Below are 20,109 nucleotides of genomic sequence, written 5' to 3'. Positions count from 1 at the left end.
GTAGAGTTTTACGAGATGGAACAGATCTTTATGGAGCCCTAAGGGACGAGGATGGAGGATGGGGCAAGACGAAGGGCGGGGCAAAGACCCATCCCTGGCCAGATGTGAGGGACTTTGCTTCTCTTTTCATCTACAACACCCTCTATAATAGCCTAACTTTTTTAAAAGACTAAATGGAAATGCTTTTGTTCAACAGTAACAACTTTCCACTTTAAACACTTGTGAATTATGATGTGACTCTAGAGATATTGCCACCAATTACCTCTCACTAATTCAAGCTAAAGGTTTTCTTTTTTTTTTTTTTTGGAGAGAGAGAGAGAGAGATTGAAGGTTAAAGGTTGGAATCTTGATAGCTAGAGACAATTAGTCGAAATGATAAGTGATTAAGGATATGATTTGCGAAATAAAAAGTGTACGGTAGAAAATGCCATCCAACATCAGCTTTACATGTGCTAGGTGTCCACTCACGAGTCACGACACGCTTGCAAGTGACCATACTTTTTGCAAGCCTTCAATATAAGCATAGAAATCCCTATAGAGAGTCATTTCATTTTATTACCAAATGCACAATTAACTTATATTTATCTTTTCCACCTGTCTGATTTGATTTTGGGCGAAAACATTAAGTGAGACACGGACACACAAAGCAGCATTGGCTAGGGAGTAACCGGTCGGTAGAGCCAGCAACTTCCAACGTGGTTCACTTGACAAGATCATTCTCTTCTGGTCCTTCCTGCTTCTTCTTTTGTTCCTTTCCTTATTTGCCAATCCATTTCCAGTCTGTATAATAAAGAAACACGAAACGAAATCACAACAAGTACTTGAGGTAAGAGATTTACGTAGAGAAAGAAATCAACTATTTGTTTTCCTGTATTTGTTTTCAATAATTTCATATAATTGATGATGGGTATGTTGAAGAAGGCACGTGGGAATACGCGCTAGAGCCATGTGAGGTTTTTGCTGTACAGGGATGGGAAGCCCAAATCTTTTTAACAATCTTTCTTTTCTCAGTCTTTTCTCCAATTAAAAAGTCTTTCTTTTCATTATCTTCTCGTCGCTTCTCTCACTAGCTTTCTTTAAAAGTTTATAGCTAGCTCTTCTTTTTCGAAACTTGGAAGAGTATATAACCCTTCATATCAGCTTGTTGTCGTTGAGTTTCTTTATTTGTTTGTCAAAAAAAGTCCAAGTTTCCAGTTCATGTGAAAAACCAAGCCCTGATATATTTCAGCAGATCACTCAGCTTTGCTTCAGGTACCTCTTTATATTGTTTTCACTTCCTTTGATTTTTAGTCATAAACTTCAAACTGCAACCCCTTCAGTTCTGAAACTTCTTCCTGACAAGTTATTCTTACCATTTGGTCTCTAAAGATCATTATCCAAGTTATAAAATATCTGTGTACATGTTCCAAACGACTTTCAAGAATCTGAAACTTTGTGTTTATAGTATGTTCTATTTTCTCTTATTCTCCTGGCAGTAAAGAACTGAGTTTGCACTGCTTTAATTAGCAAACAAAACTACCCAGACATATTTGTCTTTGCTCATTAGTTACAAGTTATGGAAATTTGTGCTCTTCCTTTGTCCCCCCTTTGTTGAAACTTGAAAATCCACCAACTGATCTTTCTAGACAAAACTACCCCCTCAAGTATATGAGGTGCTCAGGGTTTCTTTCCTGTCCCCAAACTACAACCAACACAACTTACTAATTAAGTGAAGGAAAAAAAAAGCATGAACTGACGAAAACACCCATGAAATAATATATTCACTTCCTAATCCAGTTGCTCATTAGTTTCGCATTCCATTTCCAAAAAACATCACTTTCCAAAGTCCCCAATCCAGTTCATAGCATATTAGCAATGCCCCACCATTCACATCCCACAATAACATGTTTACATAGGCGTCTTTTACTCTTGGCTAGGATTCTTTCAAAACGGGTCAGATGAGACAAACCCATCATGCAATCAATATGTAGAGTTGCTGTCTAACATAAAACACCCATTTGGACCCGGATATTTCAATTCAAACCGCTATCAATAACAAAAGCTCCCACTTCTTTTTTTTTATTTTTTATTTTTATATACCCTTAATTATCAAGATGTTAATGTTGTGATAGGTATATAATATCTCTCTCTGTAATAAATTATTTCATGATTCAGAATATATTAATTATGAATTTTGAACTGTATTCAGTCCCATGACATTTAAAACTGACCTGTGACATTAGCCTATCATATACAAAGATTGTACACCATTAGATTCATATAAAAAGATTGTACACCATTACTTGTAAAATAGACCTTTTCCGCGTTTTTAGTCTTATTCTACAACCACATCTCTTCTTCGTGTTCTTTACTAGTAAAGTAAAACTATCATAATTATTATGAACTATTTGCAGAGAGATGGAAGAAGAATCAGATAAGCCAACGACTCTGATACCACCATTAACAAGAGACTCACGTGGTTCGCTCGAGGTGTTCAATCCCTCAACCTACTCCACAACCAGGCCAACCAACAACAACCCAGCTGGCTTCAGCTCCCATCCCACGTGGCAGAACTGGAAAGAGCCACGTGGCAGCATACCGGAACCACCGGACCACCAGCTCTCCTCCTCCAAGTCTGGCAGAGCCGAAGAAATCACTTCATGGATGGCTCTCAAGGACCCAACTCCACAACCACCGTCACAACCGCCGCAGACCCAGAAAACCTTATCTGCATTCATCGACGAAAACAATTCGGTATCGGGCGAACCGGCGGTTACCGATACGGCGGCGGTACAGAGAGCAGCCGAGTGGGGATTGGTGCTGAAAACCGATACAGAGACCGGAAAGCCGCAAGGCGTATCGGTGAGGAGTTCGAGTGAGGAGGCGAATAATAATAATGATAATAATAAGGCGGGCACTTCGAGAAGAAACTCGAACAACTCGGTGCGTAGCTCGGGCGAGTTATCGGACGATCCGAGAGGGAACAATTTCATTCCGAGAGTTTCGGAGGACTTAAAAGATGCACTATCGGCTTTTCAACAAACTTTCGTTGTGTCGGATGCCACCAAACCCGATTATCCGATAATGTACGCGAGTGCCGGGTTCTTCAAGATGACCGGTTACACTTCCAAAGAGATCGTAGGAAGGAACTGGTACTGTTTTTCTTACCATTGCTGATTAGTGATTACTGATTAGTGTTGCTTTCGCACAAACCACGTAGTTGATTCACTTTTTTATTTTTTTGGGTAAACCCCGTTAACTTGACCTAATACTGGTAGAGTCTAAGATATTTTAAAATTATTAATTTAATTTCTAAAGTCAATTTAGTCTTTAAATATTGTTAGGCTTGCTAAAAAGTTTTGTCTTCTAGGGGATAAGTTGGGTTTAGGGATCTAATTAATCAGTTTTAAAATGTCTTAAATCTGGTTAACATTAGTCTAAACATCGTAATGAAATTTACTTTTTATTTTTATTTTTTTTTGTTTTTAATGAATTGGTTTTATTATATATTTTGTTTTAAACTTTGGTTAAGAATTGTTTTTTTTATTATAATTATAAATATGTAGTTTCACAGTGTTTTGATCTTTACTATATATTCTCTCATAAATAGAAACAAAACACTGAAATTAATATACTTGCAATTAACTGCTTGACTAAATATTATTAACTTGGTAGTCTAACTATGGGGGTAGAGTTCAATCTGGATCCTCAAGTATTAATTGTGTCGATTTATTCTCCCACCGACCAAGTATTAATATCGTTTTAATATATACTCTCAACTTTGTCAATTACATCCTTAAATGTCACTTTCATTGATATTTTAATAAATTAGTAAATGGAATATACATTAAAGGGATATTGTGAAAAGTGTAAAATTTTCGAAATCAAGTTAATTTCAGCTATTAACTTTGTTAAAATTTAGATAGAAAGGAAACTCATGAATGACCTTGACTTTTTTTTTTAATTTTTTTTTTTTCATAATGATTTTGATTTCAAAAACTGGGAACCTAACTGAATTTTGATATTTCCAATAGAAATGTTAATGGTACAATATTTATTTTTCTATTTAAAAAAAAACAAAACCAACTAAGAGACTAAATTTATACAAGTATGGACTAAATTAATAAGAGTTCGATTAATGTATGTTTTTGTGTTTTTGTCTTTAAAGTATACATTAACCATTCATTTTATGAAAGTTTTTATAAAGAATTAAAAAAACTGTCAAAATAGTAGTAAATTACTTTTCCTTTATCCATAAAAATTTCTTAATATGGATACTAAAACCTAATTAATAACCGTTACGTATGGTACCTACCAACCACTATATTCGATTTCGAGGCTACCAAACATTCTGGGTTATGTAATTTAGTGTTAGAACGGTAGTAGAAAAGGGTGTTAATGACACAAAATTGGGTGGTCCAGCCGGTTTTTACAGGGTGCAGATACGGACCCAGAGGATGTAGCTAAGATAAGGGAAGCGTTGCAGAGAGGGTCAAGTTACTGTGGAAGATTGCTCAATTACAAGAAGGATGGCACTCCCTTTTGGAATTTACTCACCATTTCACCCATCAAGGACGATACTGGCAAAGTCCTTAAATTTATCGGGTCAGTTTCTTTTCCTTTCTTATTGTTTTTACTCTCTCTTTTTGTTTTTTCTTATTGTTTTTTGCTCTATCTTTTTACCATAGTAGCATTGGTTTGCCATCTTGTAGCTTAATTAGTTTACATCTCCCAATGTATTTAAAATATTTATGATTTAAATTCACACACTCTGGTGTAACTATTGAATTAAAAAAAATAAGAAGGTAAAATGCCGTGTAAAATTACATCACTATGTTAGCGTGTAACTCAATGCTTACGACATACAACAATAATTAACGTAATAAAATAATAATAATGGATAAAAGAGGGAGTTATTAGTCTTGACATTTTGCATGAGACAATGTTTCTCTCCAATGTACACTTCAAATTACTCTTATACATATGTGAATTTTGAAAATCTAACCATTAGATTGCATATTTTTTATGTTCTTAACAGTTAATTCACATGTTAAATTTTGTGTCTATTGAATATTATATACTATATGATCTATAATTTTATATTTTATGCAAAACTATAAACTACAAAAACTTTCAATTTAAATAATTTATTGATGATATAGCTATTAATCTTTAATTATTTTAGAAGTTTTGGAAGGATGAAGGATATAAAAAGAAGATGTAATTCAATGGTGGATTTGTCAAAATTCACTTCTAATAAAAAGATACTAAGTAAAGTTGTAACCTAAACTTTGTCATAATAAAAATATGCAACCTAATGTTAAATTTATAAAATTCACATCTAATAAAAAGAAAATAGCAGAGAAGCTAATAAAAAGAAAATATAAAAGAAGTTTAAAAGGTTTACTTTTTTCCTTTTGCGTGGGGTTGTTTAGTGTTACTGAGTCAGACTGTTAGTTCTTACTCTCCGGCTTCCAGTTAGACTGTCAGTTCAAATTTGGTTAGATTTTTTCCTCAGCGATTAAAAAACTGAAAAAAGAATTTTCTTTTTCCGGGCAACATGGCGGCCACGTCCTCCTTGTTGGCTAGAATTGTCACTTCCACAAATATTCATACAATCAGTTCACTGCCACAATTTTTTTTAATTTTTTTCACAACCACTTAGGTAATATATGGTTATTGATGAATAAAAAAAAAAAAGGGATCACTATGGGGCGTATAAACCCATATGAAATTGTCGTTAATTAATTCAATCACAATTTATCAATTTAATAAATTGTCAATAAAGTTGGTCCTTAACGTTGCTTCTCTTTTTAATCCATCTAAGCTTTTGAAATAAGTAATATGATATAGTCTCTTTTACAATTGATGTATAATAAAAGTGATATTACTTAGTGACAAATGAGTTGAAATTGTCTCCCAAAATTAATGCAATTTATAGAATGTCTAGTAACATTTTATTTTTGGATTTCAAGGAGTTGGACTTGGACATCTTTAGCTGTGAAACTACTCATATTTCTTTTCTTTGTCCCTCTAAATCACTAATATTTTAATGATAAGACTTATATATATTCATAAAGCCTTGCTATATGCACCGAATTTTTTTATTTATTAATTAATAAATCCACATACACCCTTATAATTCACCTCATGTGCCCACTATCATATATGAGAAAATCTACCATGCACCCATGTGAGAAGAGGGATATATACATCCGATGAATGGTAATACCAACTCACAATACACAGCAAAGTGAGAGTGAAACATTATGCGAAAATTTTCGTGGCTATAGATTTTGTGTGTATCAACAAAATGAAAGAAACCTGTGGGCTAGCTGTGGAGGGAAAACCACCAAAGGGTTGGACAACAAAGATTGCTGGACAGAAAATCTACAGACAAAGATTAGCATGATTGATAAATGGTGCTAGTAATAAAACATCATACTAACTTTGCTGCATTTGTTTCAGAAACATAGCACATGAGAACTGACTAGACCTAAGAAAAATGGGGGAGTGGCAACTTGTCCCATGAATGTTAGAGATGTCACTCACAACCCCGATAATTGAGGACGACTTTTTTGGCCAACTGGGTCATTCTATGTCACTGTCCATTTGCAAGATTCAATGCTTTGTTTGTGCTGAATATTTTCAAATGTGGCCCTATTTTAGAGTACCTGGCTTGATGGTCGTTTCACTTATTACTAGTACCGTCCAATCTTTGATCGGCGGTGATGGAATATTGGACAGAGAATTCTATGTAATAAAGCTTTGAGATGCTTATCTTTGTTTTTGTTTTTGTTTGCTGATTTGGCAGAATGCAAGTGGAGGTGAGTAAGCATACAGAAGGGGCCAAGGATAAGATGTTGCGTCCCAATGGATTGCCCGAGTCATTGATTCGATATGATGGTACTGCACCTGTCCTATTCCTATTCTACATTACTCTTTCTTTCTTTCTTTCTTTCTTATAGTCAGAAAAAAACAATACATGCAGTCTTTCTTTCTTATAATTAATTTGAGCTCATAATTTAGTGTTGGAAAATGGGGCACTTAGTCTAATGAAATCTAAGAAATCATTAAAAGTTACATTATATTCCATATAATAAAAGTTAAAACTTAAAACGTAAATTGATCCCACTAAAAAAAAAAACCTATATTGATATTTACTCACTATTTGTTTTGAAATAAAATATTTTCAAACGTAAAATATTTTATATGTAAGATATTTTTAAGTATTTGATATGATAAGTAAATTTTTTCCCAAAAAAAAAAAAAAAATCGATAGCTTATCCACATTTTACAAAACATGTTTTATAAGAAAATTGTAAAATGTTTTATCTTTAAAAATGTGATAAAACATTGTACAAAATTCATATAAAGGATTTTAGGTCCACGGAAAATATTTTACAAATTTAACCACATTTTATATGCCATCAAACATCTAAAAATGTGAAAACATTTTTCGAAAAATATTTTACTTCAAAACAAATGGAGCAATGTCTATTTTTCTCTGTGTTAAATGACTAAAATTTATTATTATTATTCTAAAAAAATGATGACATTTTATTAAAAACTTTGATAAATTAATTACATAATTCGCCTATTATTTGAGTTTTTTTTTTTTTTTTTTTCAAATTAAACCTAAATTGATAGATGTTTTAAAATTAAACTCATATAAGTAGTGACTAAAAAATATCTAAATACTAAACAACAACAAAAACTTCCATGGTTTTATTACACATTTGGTATATCATATAAGAGTTGTGAAATTATATAAATATATTAAAATAATTTACATGCTCAAACTTTATTGCTAAAGTTTCAAAAAGTTTATAAAGTACTAATCCGATTAAAATTCTATTACCAAGATTTTTAGAAATTTAATTAAGATAATTTTATTAGTTTCATAATCTACCATAATTTTTTGTTTTAGTAATAAATTTTGGGTGTAAACATCATGTGATGTTTACACTATGTGACTCACTACATGCATTACAAGTTGTAGACATAATGTTGCCATGTGACCAATTATAAGTACATTAAAATAATTAAAATAGTCATTTTAAGTGAAACTCTATTGCCAAAATTAAAAAAACAATTAAAATGCTAATCTAGTTAAAACTCAATTATAAAAAATTTTAAGATATCTAAAAGTGGATTAATTATTTATTTAACTTATTTTTAATCTATCATATATATACTATAAAAACTTAGATTTTCACGATATGCATTAGTCAATAAATTAAAAGAAATTATAATATTGATTTTTTTAGTTGTTATAATGATTATTGATTAAGTCATGCATTGCATGATCATAATTTAGTTTGTACAAAAAAAGAAAAAAAAATTATAAATATCACCTTTGATTTTTGTATGAATGTCAATTTGTTTATTGGACTTTTAATTGAACAATCAACCACCTAGTTTTTAGGATTGTGACAAATCATTTTTTTATTATTAATATTTTCATTAAATTTTAAGAATTTAATCACTTTATGTGAAAATGGTTTTGCAACATTAGGTTTTAGTTAGTTTCAAATCACTTGACCATGAAAGAATGTTTGATTTGTACAAATGTAATGTTTAGGAGGTTAATTTTTCAAATTTAAAGTTAAATTACCAAATTGATACTCATGACAAAGTCCATGGACGATAACCTTGCAAGAGAAAAAATGTTTTGGTTCGGATTATCAATTACCATATACATAATGCTTATTTTGATAGATCGCTGAAAAGTAGCACACATTTGTCTAATGAGTCATTTTGTAATAAAAGGCTGGCCATATATAAGTCTAGAGATGGTTAGATAATGCAACAACTCTGTTGGTTATTATAGCTCAAGAATTAGTGTAAACTAAAGACTGAACTACGTACAGCAACCATTTTTTATTTTTATTTTTTTTAAAGATACTGAACTGAATGAAATCAGTTAATCAAGTCTAGAAAAACTTGATTAAACTGAGATTAAATCTTGATGACAGGAATTTTGAGATCTCTCATGATGTGTAATACTCCATTTGTTTCAATTAAAAAATGGAATCTTGGGAAATGGAGGGATCCATTTGAGTTTGTAATCATGAATATGATAAATGGGACACAAGGCCACAAGCAGCCCCCAAAATGAAAGCACAAGCTAACTTCAACTATTCTGAAAAACTACAGATTTTATTTGCTCAACTGGTTTTCCTTGATTTCTCCACAAACATGGCATTAGTGTGACTTCAAGAACAATTTTTCTAACTTGGTTTCCTAATATGTAAGCCAGCAGTAGCCCAAGAAATAAGCAACAGTTTGATTGTAGAGATCAACCAAACTGTTAACAAACTTGTTATTGTTTTATATTGCTCAATGTTTGTGCATTGATTTATTACCATCAAAGAAATAGTAGCATTTTCATTAGAATATGAGATACTACAAGCATTTTAAGATTGCCAGTATTGGCATAATATGAGAGGACTAAGAAGGGTAAAAAGGAAGCAAGATGAAGGGTAAAAAGGAAGGCATAATGTAATGATACTTCCTAAGGTATAATAATTTTGACAGTTTTGTTTCAAGATGTAATAAGTTTTTCATGGTTGTTCAAGATATGCTTCTAAAAAAATAAGTGCAACGATTTTAGACTTGATTGAATACTCTAATATGCTGTTTGTTGCAGCTCGTCAGAAAGAAAGAGCTACTAGTTCAGTAACTGAGCTTGTGGAGGCGGTGAAGAGACCTCGTGCACTCAGTGAATCAGCAAATCGTCCCGTCTTCCGAAAATCAGGAGGTGGCAGGGAAGAGGGAGAGGAGAGAGTTGAAGTTATAGCAAGGAGAAATTCAGAGAGTTTTGCTCCACCTAGAAGGAACTCACTCGGGGGTGGTCCAAGAATTTCAATGCAGCGTATCAGTGAGTTGCCTGAAAAGAAAGAGAAAAAATCTGGTCGCCGTTCTTTAATGGGGTATAATCTCTTGTTATGAATGACTACTATAATTGCAAATTGTGTTCTCATATTTAACTTACACATTTTTATCACTGCCTTTGTATATCTTGTGAGCTCTTTTTCATGTTGGCCTTCTATCCATTATTCAGGAAAATTAAGAAAAGCCAACCCAACACTGATATCTCTGACTCTGAGTTTGCTGAGCATGATGATTGGAGTGATGAAGATGATGATGAGAGTCGTGACAGTGTTGATGACAACACCAGAAAGAAGGAGATGAGAAAGGGAATTGATCTTGCTACTACACTCGAACGTATAGAGAAAAACTTTGTCATTACTGATCCAAGGCTGCCTGATAATCCCATTGTGAGAATCCTAATTAAAAGTGTTCTCTTTTTTGCTCCAACTACGTTATTGTTAATAATGTTGTTTGGATTTCATTTTGCACATTGGAGATGAAGATTTAAAACGTTTAGTGTTTCTTATTTTTCAAAACTTCAGATTTTTGCATCTGATAGCTTCCTAGAGCTTACAGAATATAGTCGTGAAGAAATCCTGGGAAGAAATTGCAGGTGCGCCACAAAACTGTTTAATGTTATGTTTTCAAAATATGAAAATGAAAAAAAAAGAAAAAAGAAGAAGTTATTATCTATTCAGCAGTACCAATACCGTACTCTAAAAATGGAATAATAGGGAGTGTTACTCTTCACTTTACTGCATTTTCTTAATCGAAGAAGATTCCACATGTATATATATTTTGTTTGGATTTTACAGGTTTCTGCAAGGACCTGAAACTGATCCTGCAACTGTGAGGAAAATTAGAGAGGCCATAGACAACCAAACAGAAGTCACTGTCCAGCTCATTAACTACACGAAGACTGGTGTGCTAAATTTTTGCAATTTATATACTCTATATACAATCCTTATATGAAATACTGTCTTAAATAACTTTTATCCCCTCCTTAATAAACACCTTCGCTCTCAATTCAGGTAAAAAGTTCTGGAATTTGTTTCATTTGCAACCTATGCGTGACCAAAAGGTACATACAACCTCAAATATTCTTCGCAAGGCATAATGTGATGTCTATGAGACAAATTTTTATTGGAATCTGTACTTGTTAAACAGGGAGAAGTACAATACTTTATTGGGGTACAACTAGATGGTAGTCAGCATGTTGAGCCACTTCGCAACTGTATCCCGGAAGACACTGCAAAAGAGAGTGAAAAACTGGTCTCTATTCTGTTCACATGCTTTTTTTTTTCTTTCTTTCTTATGTTTTTGAATTTCTTTCAGGTGTCAAGCTTATATAAATGTCAATTTAGAGGTCTAATATTTTAGCATTGAATATGAAAGTTTTCTGCATACAGAATATTAGTTTAATAATATTGTTTCTTTTGTTTGGAAGAATGGAGATTCACATTTCTTTTATGGCCAAATATGCACGTTGTATATAGTGTCAATTACTAATTATTGGAAATTGGTTGGTTTGCTGTAACAAATATATTGGACGTCCGCCCTCAGGTCATATCAACTGCAGAAAATGTTAATGAGGCAGTGAGAGAACTTCCAGATGCCAATTTGGTAATGTCCTAAACTTAAACCACATGTTCTGAAAAGCTTTTGGGTGCACAATTATGAGAACAGATCTTGCTATCTGCAGAAACCAGAAGATTTATGGATTAACCATTCCAAGGTAGTTCATCCAAAACCTCATAGGAAGGGCACCACCTCTTGGAGTGCTATCCAAAAGGTATTTATCCCTGTAAATAGAGTCATTTGATCTTATAATGGCAAAGTTATAAAGTTATTTTATTTTATTTTATTTTATATTTTTTTTACTTCTTCAAAATAATTCAGCATTAGTGTTAACAAATATAGGGCACAAACTAATGAAATTGAGAAAGTACAAAGTACCAAGTCACTGCTTCTCAATTTTTTTTTTTTCTTTTCCTTTTATTTTTTTTTTTCACTTTATAGCACATGCCACAATTCATCTGGAATATACGTTCTCCCTTGTCTCCATAAATTATAAATTTAGAAGCTATACTTTAAATTTTCTACATTTTCTGTTTGATTCTGCATACTATCATTTTGCTAGAAACGTTTGTAATTTATAGGTACATGCATGTATCACATTCAGCACATTTTACTTCACACAATCTGCACTTTGCAGTCAGTTGATTAACAAGATAAGAATGTGCGATAATTTTTTCTGCATTCCTTGTTGTCTTAAGTATTTCAATTTCTGTTCATCTCTTTTCTTGAATATCGTGTATATTTTTTTTATAGTTTGCTTACATAACCCTTATTTTGCAGATTCTAGATAGTGGAGAGCAGATAGGATTGAAACATTTTCAGCCAATAAAACCCTTGGGATCTGGTGATACTGGGAGGTTTGATCCTCTTTTTCCAATCTCCCCCTTAGTTTTGCAGTAATAATAATCTTGGTATATATATAATATGAGTCGTAGAATATTAATGCCTGAAGACTTATAATTAGTATGACTGTATACTGTTACAAGTTACAACAAGCCATAGAATAATAGTAAGATATATATAAACCCCCCTGAGACCACAATATTGACTTCTTGACTTATTTCTGATTCAGAATTGTTCTTTGACTTAACCCGCACTTACTGTGCTATTAGAATGAGATCAAATCTTACTCTCACTTCAAAAGCACTGTCAGTAGTATCACCTCAACTGTTTCGACCATGAAACAACTACTGGCAATTTAGTGGATGTTCATAACTGGTGTTGCTATACGCTATAAGTTGCGAGTATAATTGGCTGGTTTCAGTAACTAAATCTAAGTAGTTTGAGTTAATTATCTGCTACCTAAAGATATTAGGAGGATGAAATTTTTTCTAATTTTGCTGAAAATGTAAGCTGAACTCAAAATTGCTTGGTAATCTTGCTAAGAGCTTCCTTTTTTTTTTTCTTTTTTTTTTATCTTAACTCAAACTTCTTTGGGTTGACAGTGTGCATTTGGTGGAATTGTGTGGAACTGGCTTGCATTTTGCCATGAAGGCAATGGATAAAGATGTTATGCTCAACCGAAACAAGGTATTAAAATTGATTAAATGCATATTTCTTTTTCTTTCTTGCTAGAAGTCTAGCATACTTGTCATCACTTCTGCCTGTGACTAAACATGCCCCACCAGATCCTGTTTTACATTATGTACTATTTTAGCTATGCGGTCTTCTCCTTCGACCCATTTTTTTTTCTTACCAATTGATTGAATTAGACTTTGAATTTTCAGCTTAACACATGCACTACATTCTGTCATTCATTCTTTTATGATCCCATTGCATCTACATGTAATTACATAATTGAACTGGAAGATATTACCATATCATCAGGTCTTTTCTTTTACTTTTATAGCTTCAGTTCAAAGGGACAGAGAATTTTACAACAAAAAATGAGTCAGCATTCTGATATCAATTTTTTCCCCTGTATTTCTCTAGATGCTGAGTAATTTTTTATTAGTAATTCATAGATCATTTAGTCGCAGCACTCTTCCTTATGTTTTACATAACTCCCTTCCTTCATGTTTCGCAGGTGCATAGAGCTTGTGCAGAGAGAGAAATCCTTGACATGTTAGACCACCCTTTTCTTCCGGCACTCTATGCTTCATTTCAGGTTAGAAGTCCTCTATGACTCTTAGTACTGTATGAGACTGTTTTAAATGGGGAAACTGTTATGAGCTGTAGGAGCTAAATTGATTATTTGGTTAACTTGATTCTAATGCCAGCAATGGTATAAAAAGCTGAGATACTAACAAGTGTAATAGAAAATTAGTTCTATTGATGGCATTTACTTTGCAGACCAAAACACATGTTTGTCTGATAACTGATTACTTCCCTGGTGGAGAACTCTTCATGCTTTTGGACAGACAACCCACAAAGGCCTTGAAGGAAGATGCAGTGAGGTAAATTATTTGAAAGATAATTGCAAAACATTCACAGCCAGATAAAACAAAGAGGAAAGGGCTGATCATAGTGCACAGATGTTTGAGAGCTTTCTATGAGAATATGACAATAGACTAAAATTATTGCTCTTCTAGTTGTGTAATCGGTTCTCTAAGCTTATTCCCTAGCTTATATGTCATATGGAAACTGCTTCAAGATCATATTTTCTTTCCGTATCTAAAGTGATCCTGTTGTGATTTTGGGCTAGCAGAAGCAACCACATAAATAACAATATTTAATGTGGTTTGGCTAACTCCAAGCCTACATCAACAGGCAACACCAACCAACATCCACCATCAATTATTCTCAATCAAAAATCACAAAGTAAACTCACATACTTACATTCACAAAGAAAACACTCACAACATAAAAAAATCTCTCACAAACACAAACTAACTCACAAAAACACAATCCCAAAGCCCTAATACTCTCAGTAACTCTCACACACACACGCACACACAAAAAAAAAAAAACTCAAACTACTCTTTGAAAAAACCCACTCCTTGTTCTTCTAAAAGTTTTCTCCATTCCTCATATGAGAGGACTCTTGGGAAAAAGCCACCAAACCCTTTGCAAAAATGCTTATTTATAAGGTTCCAATTCTATTCATTGATGAACAATGAACACCAATTACTTTTTCAATAAGAAAATTTTCTTCCACACCAAGGAAAAATCAAACCCTTTTTGATCCCCATTCTATAGTCTTATTTGGATGCCCGGGTTTTATGAATGAGAGAGAAATTCTTATTCAGCAGTGACTGAGAATCATTTCTAATTATGATGAAAGAAGGTGGTAACTTCATTTCAGTATGTATATACACATTTTTTTGGTGGTGTGTGTGGCCACTCTGATTTGGCTGATCATGTGCTTGCATAAAAACAATTTTTTTTGCATGTATTCACTCTTTCATCAGAAACTTCATGGTAATCTTGAAAGTAAGACTTACACACTAATGTTCTGAGCTTGATCATGATGTTCAAATTTATAAATAATACCTAAAAACTATTCAAACAGATTTTGATTAGTACTGTTATAAGTTGCAACTAATTGTTCTGAGAAATGCCTTGTACTGAACACTTAAGAATGGTTGTGTAAACATGAGAATGAAGAATTGTTTTTGTAAACAAATTCATTCTCATGGTAGTTCTTTCTCTGCATTATTTCCCATTAGTCAATCTATCAGGGTCATTATTCCCATGACTTGTTGCTAAGTTTTATTCTAACTGACATGAAATCATTGATGATCGTAGATTTTATGCTGCAGAGGTAGTCATTGCATTGGAGTACCTTCATTGTCTGGGTAAGCTATTATTCATTTTGTATATCTTCTTTTTCAGTATAAGTGATGATTTTCCATAAGTGAAAATTGGAAAACATATTCTCAGTTAACGAGGGATTTGTTGAAGTAACTCTATCTGAGACAGTTGACTAAAATAATACTTCATCCAATAGTTTTCAAATCCCATAATCCAGAGTATTTTTCTTCTCCACATGAGACTGTCAACGTGAACCTACTGATCACTGTGTGAACTTTTCTGTGATGCTTCCTGAAGTTTTTGCTCGTTCAGTCATACCTGCGTAATGATATTTCAGATACACAAATGATTATAGTCACTACCATTTATGCTACTGAAAGCTTGCCAGCATATTTTATATGCAGTTTCTGATCCAAGTTTTGATGCACGAGTATTTGTGATTTTAAAAAGTGCGAGTAATGCATACTTGCATCTTCATACTTTTACTGAGTCTCTTTCTGATTTTCTTACAGGGATAATTTACAGGGATTTGAAGCCTGAAAATGTTTTACTCCAGAGCAATGGGCATGTGTCCTTGACAGATTTTGATTTGTCATGTTTGACATCTTGCAAACCACAGGTATTCTAGTTATCAAATCTTGTTTAGCATAAATCTTCTCAGGACAAGGGGAATAGAGATATTTGAAACGAAGGAAAATATTTGCATAGATCCAATATGTTTTGAGACACGTTAGAATAAGTCTGATGGATTGGTTGTGTTTTTTTGCAGCTTTTGATTCCAGCTATAGTTGAAAAGAAGAAGAAACGGAAGGGTCAACCAAATCCAATTTTTATGGCTGAACCTATGCGAGCATCAAATTCTTTTGTTGGCACTGAGGAGTACATAGCTCCGGTTTGTCAACTTTGAGCATAAATGTTTCTAATATTATTATGGTTGCTGGATTTCAAGATTTGCATGTTGCATATGTTTATCTTGAAGTAATTGCACAAATTGTTGCAGACAAAAATGAATATGCATCTATTGTTGCATTTTGAATTATTTTAGAAGTTCAAGTATAGAAATTTTATGTCGGAAGAGATGTGAAATAACTCACCGGGAAAACTACACTGCTTTTTCTTTTTTCCTTCAACCATCCTCTGCCACATTGTGTTGTTTCTCCAACCTATTGAGACAGTTCTTTCTTGAGGATCATCATTTTCATTTTTTTCTCAACTTAGGTGCCAGGTTCATATTTTCTGTTATTGAATGACCATTACCTTTCACTTTCTGGCAGGAAATCATAACTGGGGCAGGCCATACTAGTGCGGTGGACTGGTGGGCTCTTGGTAATTTTGTTATTTTATTAATGAAGTGAGGCAACATCATAAATGCATAATTTTGCTTCAAGAATATTTTTTCCTACTAGATACAACCAGCTTTTTCTTTTTAAAATAACTATGATTCGGGGGAAAAATATCAGAATACAAATGGCAAAAAAAAAAAAAAAAAAAAAAAAAATCCAAATCCAATTGTAAAAGCTTAAAGTGAGAAACTAATGGCACTCTTCATAAATTTTACCAAGAAAAAGAATTGACATATGAGATATATTAATGGACTTTTTCAAATGACATCATTTTCTTAGGCATTCTTCTATACGAAATGTTCTACGCATATACACCATTTAGGGGAAAGACAAGGCAAAAGACATTTGCAAATATTCTTCAAAAGGATCTTAAATTTCCAGGAAGAATACAGGTGAGATCTTGCTACTATTCTCTCCCCATTAATGCTTAATATTATTGAACTGGCATATCATCTTTCTAAAACACCATCTTGAAATTATTCAAACATACAATTAAGGATATCATGTGCTTTTTCCTTGACTAAGAAAAGAAAGCAGTTTGCATTAAAGTCCCATGCTTAAAGAGTGTCAGTTAGAGGGACAATTAAAACATAAGGACAAAGCATGAAGATCCTAAAGTTTCATTCTAGGTGCTCTAGGAACCTGTATAGAAACCTAAACTAGCACAGTAAAAAACATGATTATCTGACTTTGAAGAATGCTCAAATCTTCTATTAATTTTATGGATATTCAATTCTTGCCCTTTATGTGGGTTACTCCATTCCCCTATTCCTGTCATCATTTGGCTTTAGCATGTGGATTATATTTATCCATCAGGGTTTTAGCTTGTGATATAATTGTCAATTTGACTAGTTTATGACATACTTTGCATGATTGTGAAATTAATCTTTTGGGAAAGGATAAAGAAAATGGGGTTTCAAGGAAAACAATTAATAAAAGAAAAAAAGAAATACCTATATATGCTTCAGGGCATTTGGAGAAGTCTTCCTAAATCATTGAGAGCATTTGATTTAGTAGAAGCAGAGTTATGCAAAGAAACCAAAACATCACACTACATACATTTTATTTGATGTCTACCGCAAAAATTTCTCTTTACCAAACTTCATTCCCAGCTATAGACATTGTGCATGAATGTGGAAACTAACTTAAGGTGCATACAAATACTATGGGTAGAAACCAAAATTTAAGGCTTGGTGTTGAGAGAAATTTGGTCTATTGCAGGTAAGTTTCCATGCAAAGCAGTTAATGTACCGATTGTTGCACAGAGATCCCAAAAACAGATTGGGTTCTCGGGAAGGAGCAGATGAAATTAAGCGTCACCCATTTTTCCGGGGTGTCAATTGGGCTCTAGTTCGCTGTATGGTAAGATCATAAACATTTAGAGGCATGAAGTATAACTGATGGTTAATGGATTCAGGAGATTTTAAACTATGTTGGATAGTGCTAGCTGTTCTCTAATTTCCATTTTTTTTTTTTTTTCTTTGATAGGATTTAATTACTAACATAGATATATATTTCCAGAACCCTCCTGAACTTGATGCTCCACTCTTTGGAACAACTGAAGCTGAGAAGGAAGCCAAAATTGTGAATCCGGAATTAGAGGACCTTCAGACGAATGTTTTTTAATAGGTTTCCTCCGTGCTATTTCATGATAAATGTGTCTCCATTTTTCGTTGGTCTTATTAATTACAAGTTCTTTGTTATCTGCTTCAAGAATGGAAACACAAATAGAGAGGTTCTCAAGGGCTCCTTGTTCTATTGGGGTGGAGTTAGATTTTAATTAGCCAGTGTTTGGAAGTAGCTATTAGGAGGGAATTAAGGTTCAATTATGTCCTATGTAATTAATGCATAGTGTAATTTAATCCCAGTTGGTTTGAACTAAAATTTTTTGTCTAAATTGAATTATTCAACCTCTCTCTCTCTCCCCCATGCTTTCCCTTGCCAATATATATATTCTTCATTGTATTTTGGTTTGTTCATCAATCATCGCATCTCAATTTATCTACCATGCAGAAATAAAAATGAGAACTTTCCTAACCTGAATACTTGTCCAAAAAATCATGGTTTCAAATACAGCCTGCCATCCAAGAGAATCAATGTATGTACATGGTTTGTTATGATTAATATAGGCCTATCCAAAACTGTGAAAACATTTTTCTTCAGGAAAAAAGATTCCTTGTCCATCCATATATGCCTGTAAACTCAATAATGCTGCAAAATATTATATGCACTTCAATGAAGTGTATTACTTCTGTCCTCAAAAGCCTCCTAGAAAATCATTGCAGTTTGTCTCTTGCAAAGCTTCTCACATAGTCACATGATTTAATGACTCTAGTATAGCAGAACATCATTTAATGACTCTAGTACGTGGTTGTGGTTGTTGTTGTTGTTTTTGTGGTACTTTGATTTCCTCTTCAAGTTTGTCGGCAGTTTGAATTCCCCACTAAATCATGCAATCCAAACTCTGCTTCACATGTCAAAATCTTTGTAAATGCAGCATGCCGTACCATCTCAGGCAATATCACCTCATACTTCAGAGAGGGGAGGGGTGTCATGAGGGTTGAAATCTTCTTTTTCAGAGCCACGAGAGTTAACATTTGCATAACCCAACAATACCACCCTATATTAGTTCCATGTGATCGCCCATGTCATCTTGCAGTGTGTCATAATCATTGTGGTATCAACTTGCACAAGTATTCTCTCAAGAAAATCACAAATTTTGCAATTATTTTTAGCGCGTTAGATCAAACATTTCCTCCCCTTTAGAAAATAGATGCATTCAAGGTTGTCAAAATCGGGATCCTATGTAAGATCGTTGGAGGTATGTGGGATCGTGAATCGTAGGATCGGATCGTGGATCGTAAGATCCTACATTATTTAAGGAAAAAACAAAAAATACACATTGGTATGTTAAATAATCACATAAATTATACATTCATTGATATAATTACCATACATCATTACATCCATTTGCAACATCATTTAAAGAGGCCAAAAACTTCAAAATGTGACACTCTATTAGGATTTTTTTATTTGAGTCCAACTGACATTCTCTCTACATTAGAGTGGAAAAACTTAGCCTATTGGGATTTTATTTTTCATTTGGGTTCAACTGAGCCTTCTGTCAAGTTAAAGAAGATTATAAGAAACCAAAGTTGTTTAGGATCGTTAAAATCATGCGATCCTACCGATCCTGAATGATCGCTAAGATCCTTGAAAGATCTAGATCGTTTTGAGTAGGTGGAATCGTGAAATCGTAGGATCGTAAGGTCCAGATCGGGATTTTGACAACCATGGATGCATTTCATGATTCAAATTAAAAATGTTATAAATCTATGAGTGTAAAATTGTACATCACGTCACAGTTCTTATACATATTTGAACCGTGAAATACACACTCTCCATTCTTATTAGTTCTCCAAGACCTACGCATCGCCTTTTCGCTTATCTGATAATGAAGTTGCTGAATCCTGATTGGTGATTAGTGATTACAGTAGGCCAATCAAAAGTGTTAAGACAGCTGTGTAGGTCAAAGGTGGAGACCACTCGCACCGGTAAGATGCAACACATGATGGAGATTAGTATTATTGGCGTGCAAGTGCAACAGCAGCTAGGACCAAGCCCTATAAGCAGTGTCAAC

At 33.3% G+C, this 20,109-nt stretch overlaps 1 protein-coding gene across 1 annotated transcript; it reads left to right on the top strand.

The window, feature by feature from the left end:
* Positions 1–2,278: 2,278 nt before the first annotated feature.
* Positions 2,279–18,383, top strand: LOC126732868 (phototropin-1). The gene is made up of 22 exons (XM_050435917.1): positions 2,279–3,131; positions 4,402–4,584; positions 6,794–6,885; positions 9,632–9,914; positions 10,046–10,262; positions 10,398–10,468; positions 10,671–10,777; positions 10,887–10,936; positions 11,023–11,127; positions 11,419–11,478; positions 11,558–11,647; positions 12,214–12,290; positions 12,879–12,963; positions 13,460–13,540; positions 13,726–13,829; positions 15,121–15,170; positions 15,639–15,745; positions 15,896–16,018; positions 16,401–16,452; positions 16,749–16,861; positions 17,691–17,831; positions 17,991–18,383. Exons 1-22 carry the CDS (start codon positions 2,398–2,400, stop codon positions 18,093–18,095), a joined length of 3,030 nt encoding a protein of 1,009 aa, XP_050291874.1. The 5' UTR covers positions 2,279–2,397; the 3' UTR covers positions 18,096–18,383.
* Positions 18,384–20,109: the final 1,726 nt, after the last annotated feature.

The sequence above is a fragment of the Quercus robur genome, chromosome 1, assembly GCF_932294415.1.
Source record: "Quercus robur chromosome 1, dhQueRobu3.1, whole genome shotgun sequence".
Taxonomy (NCBI): Eukaryota; Viridiplantae; Streptophyta; class Magnoliopsida; order Fagales; family Fagaceae; genus Quercus; species Quercus robur.
The sequence above is the reverse complement of the archived record's forward strand: the minus strand, read 5'-3'. Positions and strand labels throughout refer to the sequence as shown.

Coding starts and splice junctions, on each gene's coding strand:
- LOC126732868 (XM_050435917.1), top strand. CDS start 2,398: ATGGAAGAAGAATCAGATAAGCCAACGACTCTGATACCACCATTAACA. Junction 11,479..11,557: donor AACTTCCAGATGCCAATTTG/GTAATGTCCTAA, acceptor TGCTATCTGCAG/AAACCAGAAGATTTATGGAT. Junction 11,648..12,213: donor CTTGGAGTGCTATCCAAAAG/GTATTTATCCCT, acceptor CTTATTTTGCAG/ATTCTAGATAGTGGAGAGCA.